Below are 22,992 nucleotides of genomic sequence, written 5' to 3'. Positions count from 1 at the left end.
GCATTGTTGTTGACTCGCTTGAGAACTTGGAAAGGTCCATCACCTCGGGGACTTAGTTTGGACTTCCTTTGATTTGGAAATCTATCTTTTCGAAGATGAAGCCAAACTAAGTCTCCTTCCTCAAAAATTATTTCTCTCTTCCCTTTGTTGTTGTATTTTGTGTACTTCTCATTTTGTCGTTGTATTTGGATTTTAATCTTCTCATGCATTTTCTTGACAAAATCAGCTTTGATTACTCCTTCCTTATGCACAAAATCTTGTGGATTAGGAAGGGGTATTAAATCCATAGGCGTGAGAGGATTAAAACCATATACGACCTCAAAAGGAGAAGCATTAGTAGTTTTGTGAACTACTCTATTGTAAGCAAATTCAATGTGGGGAAGGTACTCATCCCAAGATTTGTGGCTTCCCTTCATGATAGCCTTAAGCATAGTTCCAAGAGATCTATTGACTACTTCGGTTTGACCATCCGTTTGAGGATGACAAGAAGTTGAAAATTGTAGTCTTGTTCCAAGTTTACCCCAAAGAGTTTTCCAAAAGTGGCTTATAAACTTGGGATCTCTATCGGACACTATACTTCTAGGGATACCATGGAGTCTCACCACTTTTCTAAAGAAGAGTTCAGAAATATTTTGAGCATCATCCACTTTGTGGCATGGAATAAAGTGGGACATTTTGCTAAAACGGTCCACTACCACAAAGATAGAGTCATGGCCTCTTGCAGTCCTAGGAAGTCCTAAAATGAAATCCATGCTAATGTCTTCCCAAGGAGCATTTGCAATCGGCAAAGGGGTGTAGAGTCCATGCGGCATTGTTCTAGACTTTGCTTTTAAACATGAGATACATTTAGAACAATGTCGTTGGACATCTTTCCTCATGTGTGGCCAACAAAATTTTGCTTTTAAAAGATCTAGAGTCTTATCAACTCCAAAATGGCCCATGAGTCCCCCTTCATGTGATTCTTTAACAAGGAGTTTTCTATGTGTTCCTTGGGGAATGCAAAGTTTTCCTTCTTTAAAAAGATATCCCTCGGACACATAGTAACCTCCTTGTGCTCTATGTAGACATTGAGCATAGATGGATGAGAGTTCTTGGTCTTCTTGGTAAAGCTCTCTTATGTGGTCAAATCCAAGAATTTGGGCACCTAGTTTTGAAAAGAGTGTGTGCCGTCTTGAAAGAGCATCGGCCACTATATTGGTGCTCCCTTTCTTGTATTTGATTACATAAGGAAATTGTTCAAGAAATTCCATCCATTTAGCATGTCTCTTGTTGAGCTTGTGTTGGCCCTTTAAATATTTTAAAGACTCATGATCACTATGGATAACAAATTCTTTGGACACAAGGTAGTGTTCCCAAGTCTTTAGGGCTCGCACAAGAGCATAGAGCTCTTTGTCATAGGTGGGGTAGTTGAGGGTGGCACCATGGAGTTTTTCACTAAAATAAGCAATGGGGTGTCCACCTTGCAACAAAACCGCACCTATGCCTACCCCCGATGCATCACACTCTATCTCAAAAGTTTTGGAAAAATTTGGAAGAGATAGAATGGGTGCATTGGTGAGTTGAGCTTTGAGCCTTTGAAAGGCTTGCTCATGCTTTTCATTCCAACAAAATGCAACATCTTTTTTCACAAGTTCATTCAAAGGAGAAGCTAGGCTAGAAAAATTAGGTACAAACCTTCTATAGAAGCTAGCTAACCTTCCAAAAGATTAATACACCACGGATAAGTGAAACTTACGAAAAAGGGGTGGAAGAATTCATACAATTCGCAGAACATAATGCCGTTAGTTGTAATAATGGAGTAAGGATAAGGTGTCCTTGTGTCAATTGTTTGAATGGAAGGATATTGAGTGTTTCCGAAATTAAAGAACATCTTTTGTGTGATGGATTTTTGAAAAGTTATACAACATGGACGTGGCATGGTGAATTGTTAGACTTTCCAAGTGTGCGCGGTGCTTCGGAGGAAGTTCATTTCTCAATGGATGATAGATTAGAAGACATGATTCGTGATGTGGGAGCAGAATCTTTTGCTAATGCAGTTTTCGAAAATATGTCTAATGATGCAGAGACTCCTTTGTATCCTGGTTCAACCAACTTCACACGATTATCAGCAGTGTTAAGGTTGATGAATTTGAAGGCAATGAATGGATGGACCGACAAAAGTTTTACAGAATTGCTTCAATTGCTTAAGGACATGCTTCCAGAAGGAAATACCTTGCCCATTCGAAATTATGAGGCAAAAAAAATACTTTGTCCAATGGGTAAGGAGTATAGAAAAATACATTCATGTCCTAACGATTGTTTTTTATACAGAAATGAGTATGAAGATTTAAGAAGATGTCCCAAGTGTGGTTTGTCACGTTATAAGGTTAAAGTTGGTCGGAATGATGAAATTGATGAATTCACAAAGGAAGGTCCTCCTACTAAGGTTGTTTGGTATCTTCCAATAATTCCAAGGCTTAAGCGTTTGTTTGCAAATGCAGATGACGCTAAAAACCTTAGGTGGCATGCAGATAATAGAAAATGTGATGGACTACTTCGTCATCCTGCTGATTCTTTGCAGTGGAAGAATTTTGATAAAGAATTTCCTGAATTTGGAAAAGAATCAAGAAACTTAAGACTTGGATTGGCAACTGATGGAATGAATCCCTTTGGAAATTTAAGTAGTAATCATAGTTCATGGCCCGTTTTGTTAGTGATTTACAACTTACCTCCTGCTTTGTGTATGAAGCGCAAATACATGATGTTATCTATGATGATCTCTGGTCTAAAACAACCTGGAAATGACATAGATGTTTATCTTAATCCATTGATTGAAGATTTGAAGTTATTGTGGAATGAAGGGGTTGATATGTTTGACGCGTTTAAGAATGAATCTTTCCGATTGCATGCGATGTTGTTTTGTACTATCAATGACTTCCCTGCATATGGGAACTTGTCAGGTTATAGTGTGAAAGGCCATAGAGCATGTCCAATATGTGAAGAGAAGACATCTTATGAGCAGTTGAAACACGGAAGAAAAACCGTGTATCTTGGGCATCGTAGATTTCTAAAGAAATATCATCCGTATCGTAGATTGAAAAAAGCTTTTAACGGATACCAAGAACATGACATTTGTCCCACTCCCTTAAGTGGTGTTGAAATTTATGAAAAAATAAAAAATGTTAATGTGACTTTTGGAAAAATGAAGAAGAAAACTGTGAGTGAAATATGGAAGAAGAGATCAATCTTTTTTGATCTTCCGTATTGGTGTAAGTTAGATGTCAGACACTGTCTAGATGTAATGCACGTAGAAAAGAATGTGTGTGACAGTCTAATAGGAACACTTCTGAACATTAAAGGCAAAACAAAGGATGGTGTGAATGCACGTCTGGATTTGATTGAGATGAATATACGAGAGGAATTGGCACCGAGAGAAGTTGGTAAACGTACATACTTGCCTGCAGCGTGTTACACTTTGTCAAAGAAAGAGAAAACAAGTTTTTGTGAATGTCTTAAAGGTGTTAAGGTACCACAAGGCTACTCTTCAAATGTGAAGAGTCTTGTATCTATGAATGATTTGAAACTAATTGGCTTAAAGTCACATGATTGTCACGTTCTAATGCAACAATTACTACCGGTGGCTATTCGTGGAATCTTGCCCAAAAATGTTAGGCATACAATCACTCGACTATGTTCATTTTTCAATTCCATATGTAGTAAAGAGATTGACTCTCAGAAGTTGGATGAACTTGAAGAAGAAATAATTGTTATCTTGTGTCAACTCGAGATGTTTTTTCCTCCATCTTTTTTTGATATTATGGTACACTTGGTTGTTCATCTTGTAAGAGAAATCAGATTGTGTGGGCCAGTTTATATGCGATGGATGTATCCAGTTGAACGATACATGAAGATTTTGAAGGGATATGTGAAGAATCAATGTCGTCCAGAAGCTTCCATTATTGAAAGATACATTTCAGAAGAATCTATTGAGTTTTGTTCCGAGTACATGTCAAAAGCCAAATGTATAGGAGTTCCTGAAAAAGGTTGGCACTCTCGTAGATTCATAAGTAAATCTTCAAGAGGTGTACATGTCATAAGCAAATCTAGAGAAGAGGTTCTGCAAGCACACTTGTATATCTTGAATAACACTGATGAGGTGTTACCATACTTAGATACACACAAAGACATTGTCAAATATAAAAATCCAAGGCAATCAGAAAAATGGGTGTTAATTGAGCATAACAAAACTTTCATGTCATGGTTTAAGCAACAAATAATGAATGATCCATCAGCATCTGAAACATTAACATGGCTTGCAAACGGTCTCAAATTTGATGTTTTATGTTGTTCTGGCTATGAAGTAAATGGTTGTTTGTTTTACACAAAGTCTTGAGATGATAGGAGTACAGTGCAAAATAGCGGAGTCACCTTGGAGGCAGAGTCTATGCAGTTTTCAACTGCAAAGGATCAAAATCCTGTTGTGGGATCAATGCCTTATTATGGTGTCATAGTAGAGATTTGGGAAGTTAATTATACCAAGTTTACTGTACCTGTTTTCAAATGCAAGTGGGTTGACAATAAGACTGGTGTCAAAGTTGATGAATTAGGAATGACTTTGGTTGACTTTCGAAAGATAGGTTATCATGACGAACCATTTATAATGGCACATCAAGCTTCCCAAGTTTTCTATATCCAAGATACTACGTCTGACCACTAGTCAGTTGTGCTACATGGAAAAAAACAACATAATGACCCAGAAGATACAAACAATGACATTTGTGAGATTGAATCACTTACAAGAACGACCATCAATAAAGAGTACGAGGATGTTGCTGATGTTGTACATGCAACTCGAAATGATCATGATGAAGGAATATATATTTGTATGTACATGTGATTCATGTTTAGTTTTACAATATATTTCATTTTCATTATATTTCATATTCTTGATGCTTATTATATTTTTTTGATAACAGGAACATGGCAGATGATAAAGTTTCCCATTCAAAAACTGGTAGAGGACCTACAAGATTGAAGAATATGTTTAAGAAGATAACTAAAGATGACAAAATACCTTTGTCTATTGATATCCACACTGGTGTGCCCACTGGGCAACATGCAAAGAAATATAGGAGTTATCTCGGAGTACTTTCTCGTGAAAGGATCTCTATCTTAACTCAGTCCTGGGATCACGTGACTGACCACGAGAAAAACATGATTTGGCAAGATATTCTGGTATGTAACTGTTTTTACTTTGCTAAATCTAAAGTTCTTTTATACTTTGTTTTTGTTTATGAACTAATTCTTTCAAACAATGTAAACACATTACAACATCCCGAATGTGGACACCTTGAAAGCGAAGATTCTTTCAGATGTGGGTGTCAAGTTTCGTCAGTTTAAATCAAAATTGACAACAGATTATATATATGGGAAAAGGAAAGAAGAAAATCCTTGTGCAAAATATGCATCCATTGATGAAGAAACTTGGCAGCAGTTTGTCAATATTCGACAAACTGAAAAATGGCAGGTTAGTATCACTTTTATATTTGAATATAGTTTATATTAACGTATTACTAAATTTTGAGTGTTATGATAGGAGGTTCGAAACAAAGCAAAAGCCAATCAGGCACATAATGATACCCCACACTTATTGTCTCGTGGTGGTTATAAGTTGCTAGAGCAGAGGATGCTTGAAGAAAAGATTAAAGCACGTTCTACTTCCATTGAGGAAATGAATAGTGTAGATTCTTTAAGACCTCCATCCCCACCACTCCGACATGAGATGTGGAAGGGTGCCCGTATAAACACATTAGGGATATGGAGTTCTAAGTCTACAGAACAAACAGTTGAACGCATTGTAAGTTTGACAATTTCTTTTCAATGTGTTATTTTAAATTCTATGTGTTATTTTAAATTCAATGTGTTGAAGTTTGTCAATTTCTTTTCATTTGTTTTAGGATTCTCTTAATGAGCAATCAACACAGGGGACTTTTAAACCATGTGGTCGCAATGATATTCTTAATGTTGCTCTCGGACGACCTGAACACCCTGGACGTGTTCGTGTAGCTGGATATGGGGTTGGGATTCGGTCATACTTTGGACCTCCATCACACAGCAAGGAACAATTGTCCAATGAACCTAGCCAAGAGTATTTACTACAACTACGTGAGCAGTTAAAGGCTGAGGTAACTCAAGAGCTTAAAGAAAGCTTCATGGAGGAGTTTAGTGCGCGAATGGAAATGGAGTTCAAAAAGCGGTTGGAGGGTTTAGGACACTCACAGCAACCACCTACTATGGTAGAAGATGAACCACCTCCGCCTCCTATTAAGAAAGTCAGCACTAAAGGGAGTTGTTCGGCAGTTGATCTATCAGGGGATGACTTTGGCTCAACTAGCCAATGCGAATTATATGTTGAGTGTAATTCTTTGACCCGATTCGTTGCCTTGGGTAAGTGTTATGAAGGGGTCACAATGTTACACAATGTGCCTCTTCCTTCTAATTTCATGAAGGTCACGGTGGAGAAGGTCCTTTATGGTGATCTTGCAGTTCCTGTGCCGACATCAGAGGTGACAATTGTGGCAGAGGCATTACATACTTTTGTTGCCTGGCCTAGACATCTCGTCAGACCTATAGACTCTATGGTATATATTTGCACTAATATTAATAGAATTATATATCAGATATATTACATTCTAACTAATTTAAGTATTTTTTTGTTTTGATGAGTAGCAGGAACCTAAGACAAATCTGTCTCTGGGAAAGAAGAAAATAGTCTCCATTGATGATCCTCTGGCGGCATTGGTAGAAGTTGCTACAGCTTTAGATACAACCGTGTTAGAGGTTCCATGGGATGCCAATATTTTTGGAAGGCATAGTAATCTACCGTTGTACGTTCACATGTCTGATTTGTTGGACCTTGCATCCGGAGATCAAGAGATTAACATAACAGTTCTGCAATTATGGATGATGTAAGTTCAAATTTTAAATTCTTTATACTTTTGATTTATTAAATATATTAGTACTAACTTATTGAAATTTAGGTATCTTTCTGGATTATGCTTTGATGAGGGGAAACATAATATATATGGGTTTTTAGACCCTCAAATCACTCAATCAATTGGAAACAAGAAGTCGGAAACACAAACATACATCACCACTGCCTTAAAGAATGGTGGAAAACACATTTATTTTGCTCCGTACATCCATGAGTAAGTTCTTATTTATTAAATAAGTTTTAATAAATTATTGAAATAAGAGAAACTAATTAACTGATTTGTTATACAGGCGTCATTGGCAACTATTGATCATATCTGTTGAAGATCATACCGCTGCATGGTTTTGCTCCTTGCATAAAAAACCTCCTGCCTATTTTAAAAACATTATAGATAGGTACGACAGTTTCATTTAACATTTATTATTACTTATATATTATATAATATTATGTATTCTAACATGAAATCTTATTATTTTAGTGCTTACTCTGGATATAATATGTTGTGTGGGAGGAGAACTTCAAACGCACAAAAACTCACTTGGATGTACCTTAAGGTATTTAAAGTATATTTGTTCACTTAATTTAATGTGTTTCACTCATTCATTTAATACATTTATTTTCACATGCAGTCCAACAGGCAACCTCAAAATTATGAGTGCGGTTATTATGTTATGCAGTGGATGTTGACTATTTTGCAAGCTGAAATTAAGAAAGGTTGGGATAAGGTAATACCTCAATACAATAAACACTTTAAAATTTGAGATTTATTATTCATGCACTAATTCAAAATATTTCAAATGTCACAGTTGTTCAACGACCAACACCCGCTAGATTTAGAAGCATTGGAGTATGTGAGAACAACATGGTCAAAGTATTTTGTAACCATGTATAACACTCTAATATAGATAAATCATTACAATGACAAATTTTTTCATATATTACCAAACTTTTTTGTATTATGTTATAATTTGTTGTATGTAATCTTTATATTTAAATTATGATTTGAAATGTTTTTATTTTCTGGAATTGAAAACTTTATGCAGGTTATTTGAGATTTTTTTAAAAATAAAATTTTTTATTTTTTTTAATCAAATACTTATAACGACGGTTCTGGAACCGTCTTTAAAAAAGGCATACTTATAACGACGGTTCCTAGAGGAACCGTCTTTGAAAGTCGCGTAATTTTTTTAAAAAAAAAACAGCAACCACCTTTAACGACGGTTGAGTCCATATCCCTTTAACGACGCATGTAATAACGACGGTTCTGGAACCGTCTTTAAATGTCGATTTTAACCGTCGTTAATTTACCTTTTTGTACTAGTGTAATAATAATGCACCAAACACACTCATTCAACAAATAAAGAATTCATGTGGGATTAGAACGTGATCAAAATCGATCATGCAGTCATATACTGGTTTTATCTTGTTCATTAATGAGTTTAAACTGGTATTAATGAGTTTAAATTTTGTGGAAAATTTTGCTGGATTACTTCTTATTTTGCTTTAACTTGTTTTTTTTAATTGGTGTCTTGATCCGTTGATGTGTTTGATGTTGATTTATAGTCTTTTTTAGTTTTTTTTGTTGGATTTGAAAGCTTGGTAGTGTTATGTTTAGGTGTTTTCCTTGTTTTTGTGTTGGCTAGTTTTGACAAGGTTGTTGGATCTTTCTTTTGAGTAGTGTATGAAAATGATTAAGACAAATTCCTCCACATGCTCCATCACTCATAGCATATTTGCATGGCTAACCTAGTCATGTGTAGTTCAAGCCTTCATTTGAACATCTTGAAATAGCATTTTTTACACATGTGCTATTTGTTTCTGATCTGTAATGGCATTTGGATTTGTCCACTCATTTTCTTTGTCACCTACAATTACTTTATTTAATGTAAAAAGTGATTTGCCTCGGTCTCCATCAATTGAATTGTGGTTTCTTGGTCATGGTTTTGATGAGCACTTGTAAGATGGTAGTAAAATACCATTAGAAAGAGTTGAATGATGGAAAAAGATTGATTCTTAGCTTTGTGCCTTGTTGTGCCATTATGTGGAACACAATATATTAGGCACTCTTAGAGCTTGTGTCACTCGTTTCAGAAGAAGGCTAAGAGCTTTATGACTCTGCTCATAAATTGACATCTCTTAAACAAACAAATCATGACATGACTTGTTTTATTATTGAAGTCCAATCAACTAGTAAGGAATTGAAAATGGTTTTAGATGTTGATTCTTCAAAAGAGATTAAGATGAAGTTGGATGAGTTCTATATGGTTAAGATTCTTCATGCCGTGCACCTTGATTTTGATTAAGTTTGAGTCCAAATCCTAACCGGTCAAGAAATTTCATCAATTTCAAATGGTTATAGATTTATGACCACATTTTCCATAGGTACTGTCAGATGTGTTGGTTATGTACATGATATGTCATGGTTATAAGTCATTAAATTGATACAAAGTTGAGATTTATTTACTTTGGATGTGCATAAAAGGCTAAGATCTATTGTGCTGAGCCAGCTAGCTAATTTGGGTAGTCCCACCATATGTGTAACCTCTTTTTTCTTTTCTTTTTTTTCAGCAAAGCTAGTTTAAATTGTTAAAGATTCTTTGTCCAGGTAAATGAATAAAAAAAAACAAATTTCATAATTTTGAAACCTATGGTATTTTTTAAGGAGGTTCTAAAACATTTTATGGACGTTTTGAAACCCATGGTATTTTACGGGGATTTTAAAACCCATGGTATTCTACGGAGGTTTTGAAACCCATGGTATTCTACGGAGGTTTTGAAACCCATGGTATTTTGAAAGGCTTTTCCTGAGGTTTAAAAAAACCCTGGGGAACACATTCCCCAGAGATGGTTTAGCGGGGAAAACTACAACCCTGGGTAAATGACTTAATGGAGGTTTTAACCCTAGATAATGTAAAAATAAACCCTTGTTAAAACCATTTTTTCTTGTAGTGCATGGATGAAAAAAATATATAGACATAATGAAATAGAATAAAGAGAAAATTAAGAAATGGGATAAAAGAAAAGTTTTTATTTGTAATTCAAGATTATGATGTGTTCATAATCTAGATAATTTTATGAGCATTCACAATTTTAAATTTATTAATAATAATAATAATAATAATAATAATAATATTAAATGACACAGTATGTAAAAAAAATAGTGTAAATGGTGATGTTGACTAGAGATGAGGGGTTAATTTGTGATGCATCCTAAAGTTAACCAGGCTAATGATAATTCTGGAAAACAGTGTGTACGGGTTTTTTGGTTATGGATAAGTGATGAGATAAACGAATTTATACTTGTTAAATAGCAAATTGGCAAAACCGAATCGTTGAAACGACAAAGCAGAACTGACTACTCCCTACCTTCTCACTCCAATACATATGGACTAGATTCTCTCTTTCCCATAGTGAAACCAAATCCACAAGCTCCTTTTCCTCATTCCTCTCATATTAGAGGGTCACACCCAGTCTCACACATTACACACCAAAACCAGATCAAATCCTTTCATTAAACAACAATCAATCTTTTCTCCCCTCTCTCATAATCTTTTCTTTCCCATGATATTAAACAACGCAAACAAGCACCAAAAACACACTTCCTCCATCTTCAATTCTTCCCCAAAAATGAGCCAGTGTGTTCCCAGCTGGGATCTCGACGACAACCCACCATCCCCAAGACTCTCTCTTCGCTCCAACTCCAACTCCAACTCCAATTCCACTGCCCCTGATGTCCCCATGTTAGTTCTCTTCCTTTCTTTATATCTCTCAAACAAATATTATTCTTCAAAACTATGTCACACACTCAATCATCTATTATTCAACCCACTCTTTCTTTCTTCCGATGCACCCAGAAAAGGAGTACGTCTTGTTTATAAACGGAGTCAACTTAACTGTGTCCAACATGCTATATTCTCTCATACAAACATTTGTTAATTAAAATAACCAAATAGAAGAGATTCACTGTGACAACCTTTTTTATACTAGTTTAGAAGTGCTAAGGATGTAGTTGTTTGTGTTATTTGATAAGTTCAGGTTAGACTACGAGGTTGCGGAGCTGACATGGGAAAATGGGCAACTTTCTATGCATGGCTTAGGGCTACCGCGTGTGCCGGTGAAGCCCCCCACAAGCGCCGCCAATAAGTACACATGGGAGAAGCCACGCGCCAGTGGCACCTTGGAGTCCATAGTGAACCAAGCCACGAGCTTGCCGCACAGTGGAAAGCCAACGCTGAACGGCGACGGCGGCGTGTACGGGAACTACCTGGTCCCGTGGTTAGACCCTCACGGGAGCGCCGGGACGGCGAACACGGTGACGATGGACGCATTGGTGCCGTGTTCGAAGCGGGAGCAGAGCAAGCAGGGCATGAAGTCCGTCCCCAGCACATGCATGGTAGGGTGCTCCACACGTGTGGGGTCGTGCTGCGGCAACCACGGGGCGAAGGGACAGGAGATGAGTGGGAGGGATCAGAGCGTGAGTGGCAGTGCCACCTTCGGAAGGGATAGCAAGCACGTGACCCTTGACACGTGCGACAGGGAGTTTGGTGTCGCTTTCACTTCCTCCTCTATCAACTCCCTCGATAACACCAGCTCGGCTAAGCACTGCACCAACACCACCACCGTCGACGACCACGATTCTGTTTCCCACAGTAAACCAGTGGTAACCAACCACCCTCTCCCATTTCATCTTATTTCTATTCTACTTGTTTCTTTTCATGTGTTTTATTCTTATTATTAATAGGATAATTATATTCGTAATCTACATTTTTTTATACAATAACATTACAACTAACCATATTATTATTTTTATTATTATTTATATTATTTAAATTTATTTTTTATTATATATTTATTTTTAAAATCATTACATAAAGATTGTATACAAAACTCGACAACTGAGTTATCAAACTCAAACTAACATTTTGCTTATTATTATAATAAAATCTTTAGTAAATTTCTAATGATTTTTCTAAGAAAGAACTGTACAAACTCTAATTTTTATTAGTCATATGCCCACTTATATTTGTCTATTTATCTTTTATATATATATATATATATATATATTATATATATATATATATTGCGTATTACACTCTGTATTTTTTTCTCTATACGTATCCATAAGTTTGTTCATACGATATTTTTTTATTTATAGGTGATTTTTTGTCACTCTTATATCTTTATTTTATTTTAAAATCTCCTCTTCTTGAACAGTATTTCTCTTTGGTTTAAATATATATATATATATATATATATAAATACAAATTTTCTTCGATTTAATTTTTGCCGAAAAATTTATCTTTGATAATATTTTACATTTCAGCCCTTTTGTAGAAATATTACGCTCACAATTCCGATGATTTCAAACTTGTTGCAAGACTATATGATTTTTATTCATTTACTTTTACCAAGTTATGTATTATTGATCTATCCTAAGTATAAGAAAAATGTGTCTATTTTTAACACCGACGAAAAAAAAAAGCAAAACTTACTAGTTCCTTATGAAAATAAATATGATAAAATTAAAATATTTGCAGAGATTAATTTAATGAATTTTTTAGAATATTATCATAACGATATTTTAGGTCTGGAAAGATTTATTTAGTGACTAAAATTATAAAATACCAATATATGCTGCACATATAATTAATTTCAAGCTCTATATTAGTTTTATGACATGTGGTTGTGAATGTGTAAAGGGTGAAAACGGGGACGAGGAGAAGAAACAGAGAGCAAAAGGAAAATCGTCGGTGTCTACTAAAAGGAGTAGAGCTGCGGCTATACACAACCAATCTGAAAGGGTAAACGTTGAATTAAGTTTGCAAATTGCTATAATGTTATTGTAATAACAAAATCAAGAATTTGTTGTTCATTGGTTCATTTTTGCATTGGCTTTTTCAGAAAAGGAGGGATAAGATTAACCAAAGAATGAAGACATTGCAAAAGTTGGTCCCAAATTCCAGCAAGGTATATAGCATATAGTTGCAACTAGTAGGTGGGGTTTGGCTGAGCTAATCATGATATAGTTTGTTTTTTTTTCACATATTATCATCGAAATCATGATATTGTGTATGTGGTATCCGAGCCAATTATATAGTATCTACTGGTCCCAAATCTGTGAGAGAAACAGTTGCTATATACTGACGTAGCATATTTCTTTTCCATTTTCACTTTCGTAGAGTTCAAGTACCTATATATTCTATAGCCAGCATAAATACTATTTCACACTGGATCTCCCTCACGTTTGTTCTTCGATTCTTCCAAGAAATTAAATAAATTATTTTTTGAAAGGAAAATGAATTTCAATATGTTTATTTTCTAAAAGTAGTATATATAAAAGTGTGATGAACTATACTATTATTAATTATTGTTGTTATTAATACTAATTTTTTATTATTTAAACTTGATTTGAGCATTTATTATTATTTGGACTTTTCTGCACGAACTTACATTTTAATATGATATGTTTTTTGTTTGTTCATTCTTGACTTTTCTTATTTATGGTACCGTCCTTGTAGATAAGGTATCTACTTTCATGCCATTTATCATACATTTCATGTAAAATTTAAATGTTGAAGTTCTTTACAAAAGATTCTACCACCTCTGTCCCTTTACAAATGGTCCAGCCATTATTGGTAAATAAACAACTAAAAATGTCTTAATATATTGTCATCAATTTAATTAGTTTTAAATTTATATATAACTACACTTAATACATCTCAAAAATATAATTAATGTAATAGTATTGGATGATTTTTTTTTGTGACAAATAATCATGAAAGCATAAAGATTCTAAGTGGGGATAATTGTGGTCTTGAACTTTTTTCAATCATATATGGCTGAGAGTGGGAATATTAGGGTAGTATGTGCAGTTATAAAGTCCACGAGAAGTCCAATTACTTTTTGTCATGCTCTGACAGGAGGCTGTTTGGTGAAGAGGCACCCAACTGCTCCCACAGGAAATCCTTTCCGGTGGTAGACCCTCATGTCAATTATACAATAAACACTAAAACATAACATTTTCCACCAAAAACGTACCAATCAAAGCCAAAGAAAAAGAACCCACACTTAACCATATCATACATTAATAAAAATAAATGATACATTAACGATTCACATTTTTTTTATAGAATCAAATTATAATTTTTAATATTATTATTTTAATACTATTTCATATTATTTAACTCTAAATTTATTTTTTATTATATATATTTATTTTTAAATTTATCAGATAAAAAATTGTATATACAACTCTAAACTCTAAGAGTTGTGAAGTAGGATTTCATCATATACTTAACTACTTTTGTGTGGTCTTACTTTATGGAATTTCATAAATGTTGGACATTAATTATGTATTATGCTAACCTATGCAGACTGATAAAGCTTCAATGTTGGATGAGGTGATAGAATATTTGAAGCAGTTGCAAGCACAGGTGCAGATGATGAATAGAATCAATATGTCATCGATGATGCTGCCATTGACCATGCAACAGCAGCTTCAGATGTCTATGATGTCTCCAATGGGCATGGGATTGGGGATGGGAATGGGGATGGGGATGGGAATGGGGTTGGACATGAACTCCATGAATCGTGCTAACATCCCTGCCATCCCTCCAGTCCTTCACCCTTCTGCCTTCATGCCGATGGCAGCGTCGTGGGATGCCGCGGCGGCCGGAGCTGCTGACCGATTTCAAGGGAATCCGGCCACCGTGATGCCTGACCCTCTGTCCACACTTTTCGGATGCCAATCACAGGTAACAAATATTTATAAGAATTCTTACTCTTCATTGTTTGATATTGAATGACACCACTCTCATGTTATGAACCTAAAATTATCCAAACCCATCTTGTTTATTTGGTTATTTTTCCTACTATTAGAATGGTATTCTACTTTGATTTTTGTATTTCATGATGAAGTATAATCCAGTCCTGTGCATTTTTGTACTGGTCGTATTTATTGAGGATAAGGTAAAGAATTTAAAATTTCTTATAATGATTGATAGCAACCTGGTTTTGCTGATTTGGCTGGCTACTCAACTTGTGAGGCACGAATGATAAGGTTGTAGAAATCAGTCAAATCGAATTCATTGCAGCATTAATATTGGGCACTGCTTTGCTAGCACTGTGACAAATTAATTAATTTATTTATCTACTCACAAAAAAGTTAATTTATTTATCTAGCTTGGACCTCATATACACATTTTCATTGCCTGCTCTGTATCAATTGATGAGTCGATGCTTGGCATTTGGAAGTTTTCTTTTCCTCAACTTAGATACATATGGTTATAAATTTGTTGGTTCAAGGTGCTTTAAATGTCTGTAGTTATTTTTTTTAATTGATATGTTCTGATAAAAAATGATTGTTTAATTAAGAAAATTGAATAACTATTTGCAGCCCATGACCATGGATGCCTACAGTAGACTTGTTGCGATGTATCAGCAGCTGCACCAACCTCCAGTTTCTGGTTCCAAGAACTGAGCTAGCTTCTGGGTATTATTCTTCTAGTGTGATAGTGTTGAGCTACTAAAGAGAATGTCCATACTTATTCTTTGTGAGAAATATGTATATTAGCTCCAAAGCAAGTGAAGAAAAACAATAGTACAATAGATATACACAATCTTTTCTTATTTGGGGTTAGTAACTTGTTAAGATTAGGTGGCTTTCTTGGTTATTTTACCTTCATATGATGTACCTTCATAGAATTTGCAATGTATAACGTATTTTGCTATTTTATTGAATAATGACTTTTGGTCTGATTCACATCTTATTATTTTCCTTTTCCACACATTTCATTTTTCATTTTTTTTCTCTACAAGAACACTATATAAATTAACTGATTTTTTAGTCAGCAAATATAATGTGTTGACGAAGGATAACATTAGTATTCTAATAAAAGGTTTAATAAAATTGTTAGAGTAAACCCCAACAATCCTAATTTTGAATAAGCGTTTTTCACAAAAAAAAATATTAAAACACTAACATTTGTAAGATGTGTGTTTTACAAAAAAATATCACATAATGTAAGATATAAAGGTTGACAATACAACACCTCATCTTGTAACTCATCTTGTAAATGAGTTTTTCATCCGATGATAAACATATAATCTTAAGTTTTATATTGTACTTAACAAAAATATTCTTTAAGCTTATTTCGTGTCATAGGAAATATTTCCATCTTTTTCCTACCACACGAATTTGCTAGAGTACATGTCTACTTCAAGATCTCATGGGATACGAGCTAAAACTATTTTCCACCAAGCTTATCTCAACTCTGGTCCAACTATCTTCAAGATCTCTACTTTTACTCCAATTCGAGTAAAAAAACTATTTTACCTAGGATTGATAAGTATTATCAACTATCTGGATGTTGCTTAAAGAGGAGATTAACAATTAATGTTGCATAAAGTGCATTTAATGAACATCTACATCCTAGCTCGATCATACACATGAGGATGACCATCTAAGTTTTGATGCTCTCAACGGACCAAAAAGGATTTGCAGTAACTCTTTCTTCTACGCTCTATATAAAGCCACTATTTGAAGAATAAGACAAGAAAACAAATTGCTAAGTGTCGAAACACTACTGAAATCGAAGCTAAAATCCTCCTGTACTTCAAAAAGTTTTGCAAGAACACTTTTGTGTTCATTTAGTAATCTAAAAGAGTGTTTATCCTTTGTATACGTTGAAAGAGCTTGATCCTTTCTTTAGTGAGAAAACCATGTGATCATTTAAATCACACATTTTCTCAAACCTTTTTTGTATAGTTAGACATGGTTGGTGTCATTGGTGCAAAAAAGGTCAAAGACAACGATTTTTTTTAGCAATTAGACAGCAGTTTCGAAACCGCTTACTATGAACACGTAGTCTATTCTATGGAGGCATAAACGATGACTCTAGAACCGTCGTTTATAACTCACATAAATAGTCGTTATGACTATAACCGCCCTTTATACCATTCCTTGACACCAGTTATGGTCATAACCACCTTTTATACCCTTCCCTAAATAGTGCACATGGTCGAGGTATAGACCGCGATTATGGTGATAGCCGTCGTTTATTATGGACATTTTTTTTAGTTCATTTTGTTTTATGCGTTTTCCCATCTTACTAAACCTATTCATTTAAACTCAGTCAGATACATAAATTCAGACACATTCATTCAAAAGAAGCAAATTATATATATATATATATATATATATATATTGATAAAAATGTATTACAAACACTAATATATGTTCCTATCTAATTCCTATACTATTGATTAGCTATCCTAAAGTTATAGAAATTAAGGAAATATGTGGCCCTAGCATGTCTCACATAAGCGGCCAAAGACAGTGGTTGCTCATCTGTAAAAAACTACATTACAAAATAAAGTTCACATTAGTGTTAAGATACATATACTTTAAAGAATTATAAAGAATAATTTAAATATTATTATCTGCTCCCAATCTCTTTGAATGCCTAGTCTTACGATGGTAATAATCCATTGCATAACGTAATAGCCGCACTCATAGCCTCTCGGCTGTCTATTACATTATAATTCAATATAAATTAAAATTTAATATTGATAAACAATGAAAAGAGGAAGACAAAAATTACAAACCTTTAGGTTCAACCATGTCAGCTTCTGATAATTTGCACTTAATCAACCTCTTAGTATGTTATATCCACGACATGCCCTGATTAATACAAAAAACCGTGTTAGTAGATGATAAGTGACAGATTTGAGTAATATTTCATATTAAAATACCGACACTTATGGATATTAATTGATAAAATAACCCCTAATTTACGAATTTATACCTTTTTACATATTTTGTGATTTTAATTTAAATAAGAACGATTTATTTCCAAATTTGTGTTAATTCCAGCATTCTAGGGTAGAATGAAGATGATTGGGCAAAAAGAGAATATACAAAGCTAAAAAGGGAAAGTTGGAATGCACCAACACTCACCAAAGCTCGCCCAAACTCACCTAAGCCAGATGCCCTCAAAGGATCTCGCCCAAGCGAGATTGCTCTAGTGACGTTGGGCCTTTTTATCTTGTATATTCTCCTTTAGCCCTTTCATCTCCATTTTATCCCAGAATCCTGAAATTAACTCAAAATTGGGAATAATTCATTCTTATTCATATTATAATCTCAAAATATATAAAAAGGTTTAAATTCATAAATTATGGGTTAAATTATAGTTATTTAATCAATAAATATTCATAAGTGTCTGTATTTTAATATGAAATATTACAAAAATATGACACTTATCATGTACCTAGAGAGATGGATAATAATTGTGTATATGGAGAGGTGGAAAATACTTGTTTGCTAGACAAGTGAGTAATACTTAAGGCTCGTGAGCGGGGAGCTTAAGGGGATTGGACATAAACTTAGTGTTTGGGGTAAACCAGTATAAGTCTTTGTACATACTATTCTCTATCCCCCATCTTTTATGATTTGTGTTTTATATTTGAGTTGATAAAAAAAATTAATTCAGTTCAGGCTCTATTCAACCCCCCCTTTTGGAGCAAATTGTACCTACAAATTTGTTATTGGATGTTCAACTTAAATGAAGTGTGATTTTTACTTTTTTTTTATCATATATGGCCATAACAAAGATTACAACAAAAATAAGAGAGAATGTGCAAACTTCTAAAAATCAATGTCCCTCTCTATTTATCTGGAAGTGGTGTTGGTTGAGATAATGATGAACATCCAAGAACTTTATACTACTCAAAACACCATGAGGCTTAGTACACTCATATAAAGAAAAGAAAATTCATTCCCGAGTGAAGGATTGATCTATAATAGAACGAGTTTGAAACCTTCTCCTTTAGGTTAAAGGTGAAATGATGGAAGAAATTCTTTGAGCTTGACACACATTTCAATGAGAACATAAAAGAGACTTCTATGTTAACACTTACCATGAAAGGGTCATAAAAGAGGATAGAGAGTTTGATCACTACTTTGGACGAGCTTTGTCTATGGAGTCTTCATGCCCTATGATGCATTCACTATCAATGCATACTTGGAGACTAACGAGTACCACAATTTACATATCAAAGTATGATAGATGGATGTGTTATTGTTTTCTGATCCCAGATCTAAAACACACTCTGTATGAGTGGACACAACTTTCAATATAGAGGCTAGGAGACAACAACGACATTGCATATTGAAAGGCCACATCTAATATGCTTTCAAATATTTGGATGAGCTTTGTACTTACCAACATACCTTCTAGCCTCCACACCCCCAACATCATTAACAACTTTGCAAAGTTCATCTTTACAACACAAGGCTTGATGATAATCAATGTTAAAGACTTCATCTCTCACTGAATAGAAGAGTTTATGTGGGCCTTGTGAGGACTCTTAGGATTTTATCATTGGTTTGTATAAGTCCTTTGGGATTGATGTGGATTCACCAAATGTAGAACCATATGCTTCTCTGCATTTTTTGATCACACACTCTTTATAAGGCATTATTGTCTACCACCTAAGGATGTACATGAACCTTAACCACAACCAGCAAGACACTACCAAAAGAAACATTTCATCCACTACCATAAGTTAGGAAGCTCTAAGAGATAGAGCACCCACTAAGCTAGCCCAACTTTCCAGAAGGATGACAAGGAGCATGACACAAGACCCAAGGCTAGGTCAGAATCACTCCATAGCCAGTGCCTCAGAGCCTAGCATTCCTCAGAGGATCACCAGGAGCAAAGCCCACATGATAGGAGCTGAGCACCAACTACTTTCTTTACTTTTAATTTCAGTAGATTAGGGTGTATGTAGCATAATTTAGGGTGTACTTAGCATAAATTGGGATTGTTCCAAACCCACATTTCATGTCAAGTGTACCTAGTACCTAGGATTAAGGTTTTTAACCTAACTTCTAGAAACTAGGCTTAAGGGGGTGGCATTGACCTAGAGTCAACCTTAGGTCGCTCCTCCCCTCTCCCTTTTCCTCTCATCTTGCCCACCAAGGCATCCCTCTCCTATATATAGGGTTCCTTGCCGCATGTAATTCACAATTGAATTTGAATATAAAAGAGAAACTATGCTTGAGTGATTAGTGAGCTTTGTTTCTTAAATTGTTCTAGGGTCTTATCTTGAGAGTAATGCATCTTAAGTGGCGGCTCCTCATAACTCATCTTGGAATTCCCTCACCTTCCAAGTGGCATGATCATGCCCTTCATTTCACCTAAGCTCTCTTATCTTTTCTCTCTTTTCCTTTTCTTCATTGCGCCATCATCCTTCATCTTTATATCTTGTTATCTTCTTTTTCCTTTCGATCTATATTGTTCTTTATCTTTTGCTTCTTAAATTCCACACCTCATCATCATCATCACCACCATATAATTATGTTTTCTCTTTTTCTCTATAGAAGAAAACCTATACACTTACTTAACCACTTGGTTAAGTTTGTGTCCAGTGGCATTCGTTGTTCCCAACAACCGCTATCTATTTCTTCTTTGATTTAAATATACAATGGTTCCTCTTACAACGGCTATCTATACCTTTATTATTACCCTAATTCGAAGCCCCGTGCCACTTATGCTTTCGTTCTCTATGTTTTCTTTCTTCTTCTTCGCGCTCTCTCTTCAACTCTTTTGAACATTCTTTTCACTCATTGCCTTTGTAAGTTCTTCCTACCCTCATTGCTTATTCTTCCTCCATTCTTCCTATTGGTTCATTGTTCATTCTTCCATTGGTTCATTGTTTAAGGTTCTTGTTCATTGCTCCACCACCGCGCTCTGCTTTCCCTTCACCGCTGTCGTTGCTGCATTTGTAAGTTCTTCCTACCCTTATTGCTTATTCTTCCACTTTTGTTCTCATCTTATTTTTCCTTCATTCTTCCATTGGTTCATTGCTCATTCTTCCATTGGTTCATTGTTTAAGGTTCTTGTTCATTGCTCCACCACTGCACTCCATTTTCCCTCCATCGTTGTCGCTACTGTCATTGCTACCCTCCACAGTCGTTGCTGCCATCACCTTGAGGTTAGTGTTGTTGTTTTTTTTTAATATTTTTTTGTCTATATATGACTTATAGATGGCGGTTCTAGAACCGTTGTCTATACCTCAGTAGAAAAACTATGAGCTGATAGACAACAATTTCGAAATTGATGTCTAATTACTAAAAAAATCGTTGTCTTTGACCTTTTCTACACTAGTGATATTTTCAATAGATCCAATGTGATCTCTAACACTTTTCATAAAATAATTTAAATGCTCCTAAAATTGGCTTACACAACAACACTCAATGAAAAACATCAAAAGAATGTTAACTCTATTGTATTCATAAATATTCGTTTAAGCAACAATATTCAACTAGTAATGTTTAAAGAATTTTAACTTTATTGTGGATAATTTCTTAAATATATGCTTTAAGCAACTTCTTTAACATGAAGCGAAAATATATATTTACTTAAATAAGAATAATTTAATTAGAATTTTTTTATCCAATGTACTCTTGCTTATAGCGCCTTTAATCTCATGCTTATAGCGCTTTTAATCTCACTAAAGTGATTTAGACAACATCTTTACCTTAAGCAAATAATTCTTACTTAGTCAATTGAAGTAGAAATGGACATGTTTAAGCAATTATTGCTTTTTTTTTATGACTTTTATGAATTTTTCATTGTGATGCTTGTTTATGTGATTACGAAAATTATCACTTATTCTATACATTTTTAGTAATGCACATTTAGTTCATTTTGTATACAATTTTGCGATGTGACAAAACTGTTTAAAAACAACATTGTCATAAAATTCATTAGAAAAATATTTACAAAACAAACTCCGCTATAAAAGTTAAATACTGGTCACAAAATTTATCAATATCTATCATAAATAAATATTTTTTAGTTTATAATACTAAAATTAAAAGAACTATTGTAGATATAGGATAGATATGATATGTTGATTCACCCTAAAGTTGTGGGATTTGAGACTGTTAGTGTGGAATTTTGGTATATCCATTGCATCTGTAACAGTGGTCTGGTTAAAATGCTGTAGTTTGGGATAAGACCCAAAGTTGAAGTCCCGTGTAGAATCATGTGTGTTACAAATGAGTAACAGGATGAAGTATGGAACTATGGAGGGTTCCAAATAACATCTATATTTATGGTATTGCGTTGAAGAGACACCTAACATGCGTTGTCTGGTTAAAGATCAACATATAGATGATTGAACACTCATGTGCACACTTGGAAATAAGGTTTGCCACACACATTTGCACTGCTGCTTCTGCATGCTATAATAACATCCAAGTTCCCGTCCCATCCCAATAATTCAATTTCATAATTTTAATATTTCAAAAAGTCACAAATAATTATGTACTGGTACGATTTTTTTAAATGCTTTCATTTTATATATTACTATACAATTTTATAGGCTAACACCTCAAACAATCACAATCATCTTACATAAAAAAAAGTATTATTAAAAAAATATAAAATATGAGAGGACTAGACCAAAACTCATATGTTAACAAAAATGATACATAGATGGACTACACATATTTATAAAGAATTATAAGAACAAACTAGATGAAAATCTATTATACCAATGAAATGATTCTCTATGAATAAATCATAAATTAGCCAACTTATCAGCACACGCATTCCCTTCACGAAAAGTATGAGTAACCATAAACTTGATTTTCCCACAGTAATTAAGTCAAATATTTCATCGATTACAAAACATCTACGAAACATTAGTCTTAGCAATAAACGCAACACAAACCAAGGTAGAATCACATTCAAGCCATACATTAGTCAACCCCATCTTTTGAGCTTCCTCCATAGCATGTATAACTCCATCAAACTCAATAACAATAGTAGTCTAAACTTCAAGAAACGCAGAGAAAGTACGACTTCAATTTTAATGTATTTTTAATGAAATAATTTATGATATATGTTAATATAAAACAAACTATTTATAAATGTTTTTAAAATTAGGGTTAAATATATTTTTTGTTATTATACTTTTATGTAAAATTGGTTTTTGTCTTTAGTCCA

General features: G+C 34.3%; 2 protein-coding genes across 2 annotated transcripts; both read left to right on the top strand.

The window, feature by feature from the left end:
- Positions 1-2,191: 2,191 nt before the first annotated feature.
- LOC150025540 (uncharacterized) lies at positions 2,192-9,415 on the top strand. Its single transcript, XM_090294087.1, has 7 exons — positions 2,192-4,231; positions 4,613-4,683; positions 4,956-5,214; positions 5,576-5,836; positions 5,955-6,620; positions 6,709-6,819; positions 9,356-9,415. The coding sequence occupies exons 1-7, from the start codon at positions 2,192-2,194 to the stop codon at positions 9,413-9,415; spliced, it is 3,468 nt and encodes a 1,155-aa protein (XP_090150213.1).
- Positions 9,416-10,299: 884 nt separating this feature from the next.
- On the top strand, positions 10,300-15,730 carry UNE10 (basic helix-loop-helix (bHLH) DNA-binding superfamily protein). The gene is made up of 6 exons (XM_068629871.2): positions 10,300-10,713; positions 11,009-11,633; positions 12,673-12,774; positions 12,875-12,940; positions 14,347-14,727; positions 15,369-15,730. The coding sequence occupies exons 1-6, from the start codon at positions 10,535-10,537 to the stop codon at positions 15,450-15,452; spliced, it is 1,437 nt and encodes a 478-aa protein (XP_068485972.1). The 5' UTR covers positions 10,300-10,534; the 3' UTR covers positions 15,453-15,730.
- The last annotated feature ends 7,262 nt before the right edge of the window (positions 15,731-22,992 follow it).

Source organism: Phaseolus vulgaris, chromosome 8 (assembly GCF_051622355.1).
Source record: "Phaseolus vulgaris cultivar YP4 chromosome 8, ASM5162235v1, whole genome shotgun sequence".
Lineage (NCBI taxonomy): Eukaryota > Viridiplantae > Streptophyta > Magnoliopsida > Fabales > Fabaceae > Phaseolus > Phaseolus vulgaris.
Note: the sequence above shows the minus strand (reverse complement) of the source record. Positions and strands in the feature narration are given on the sequence as shown.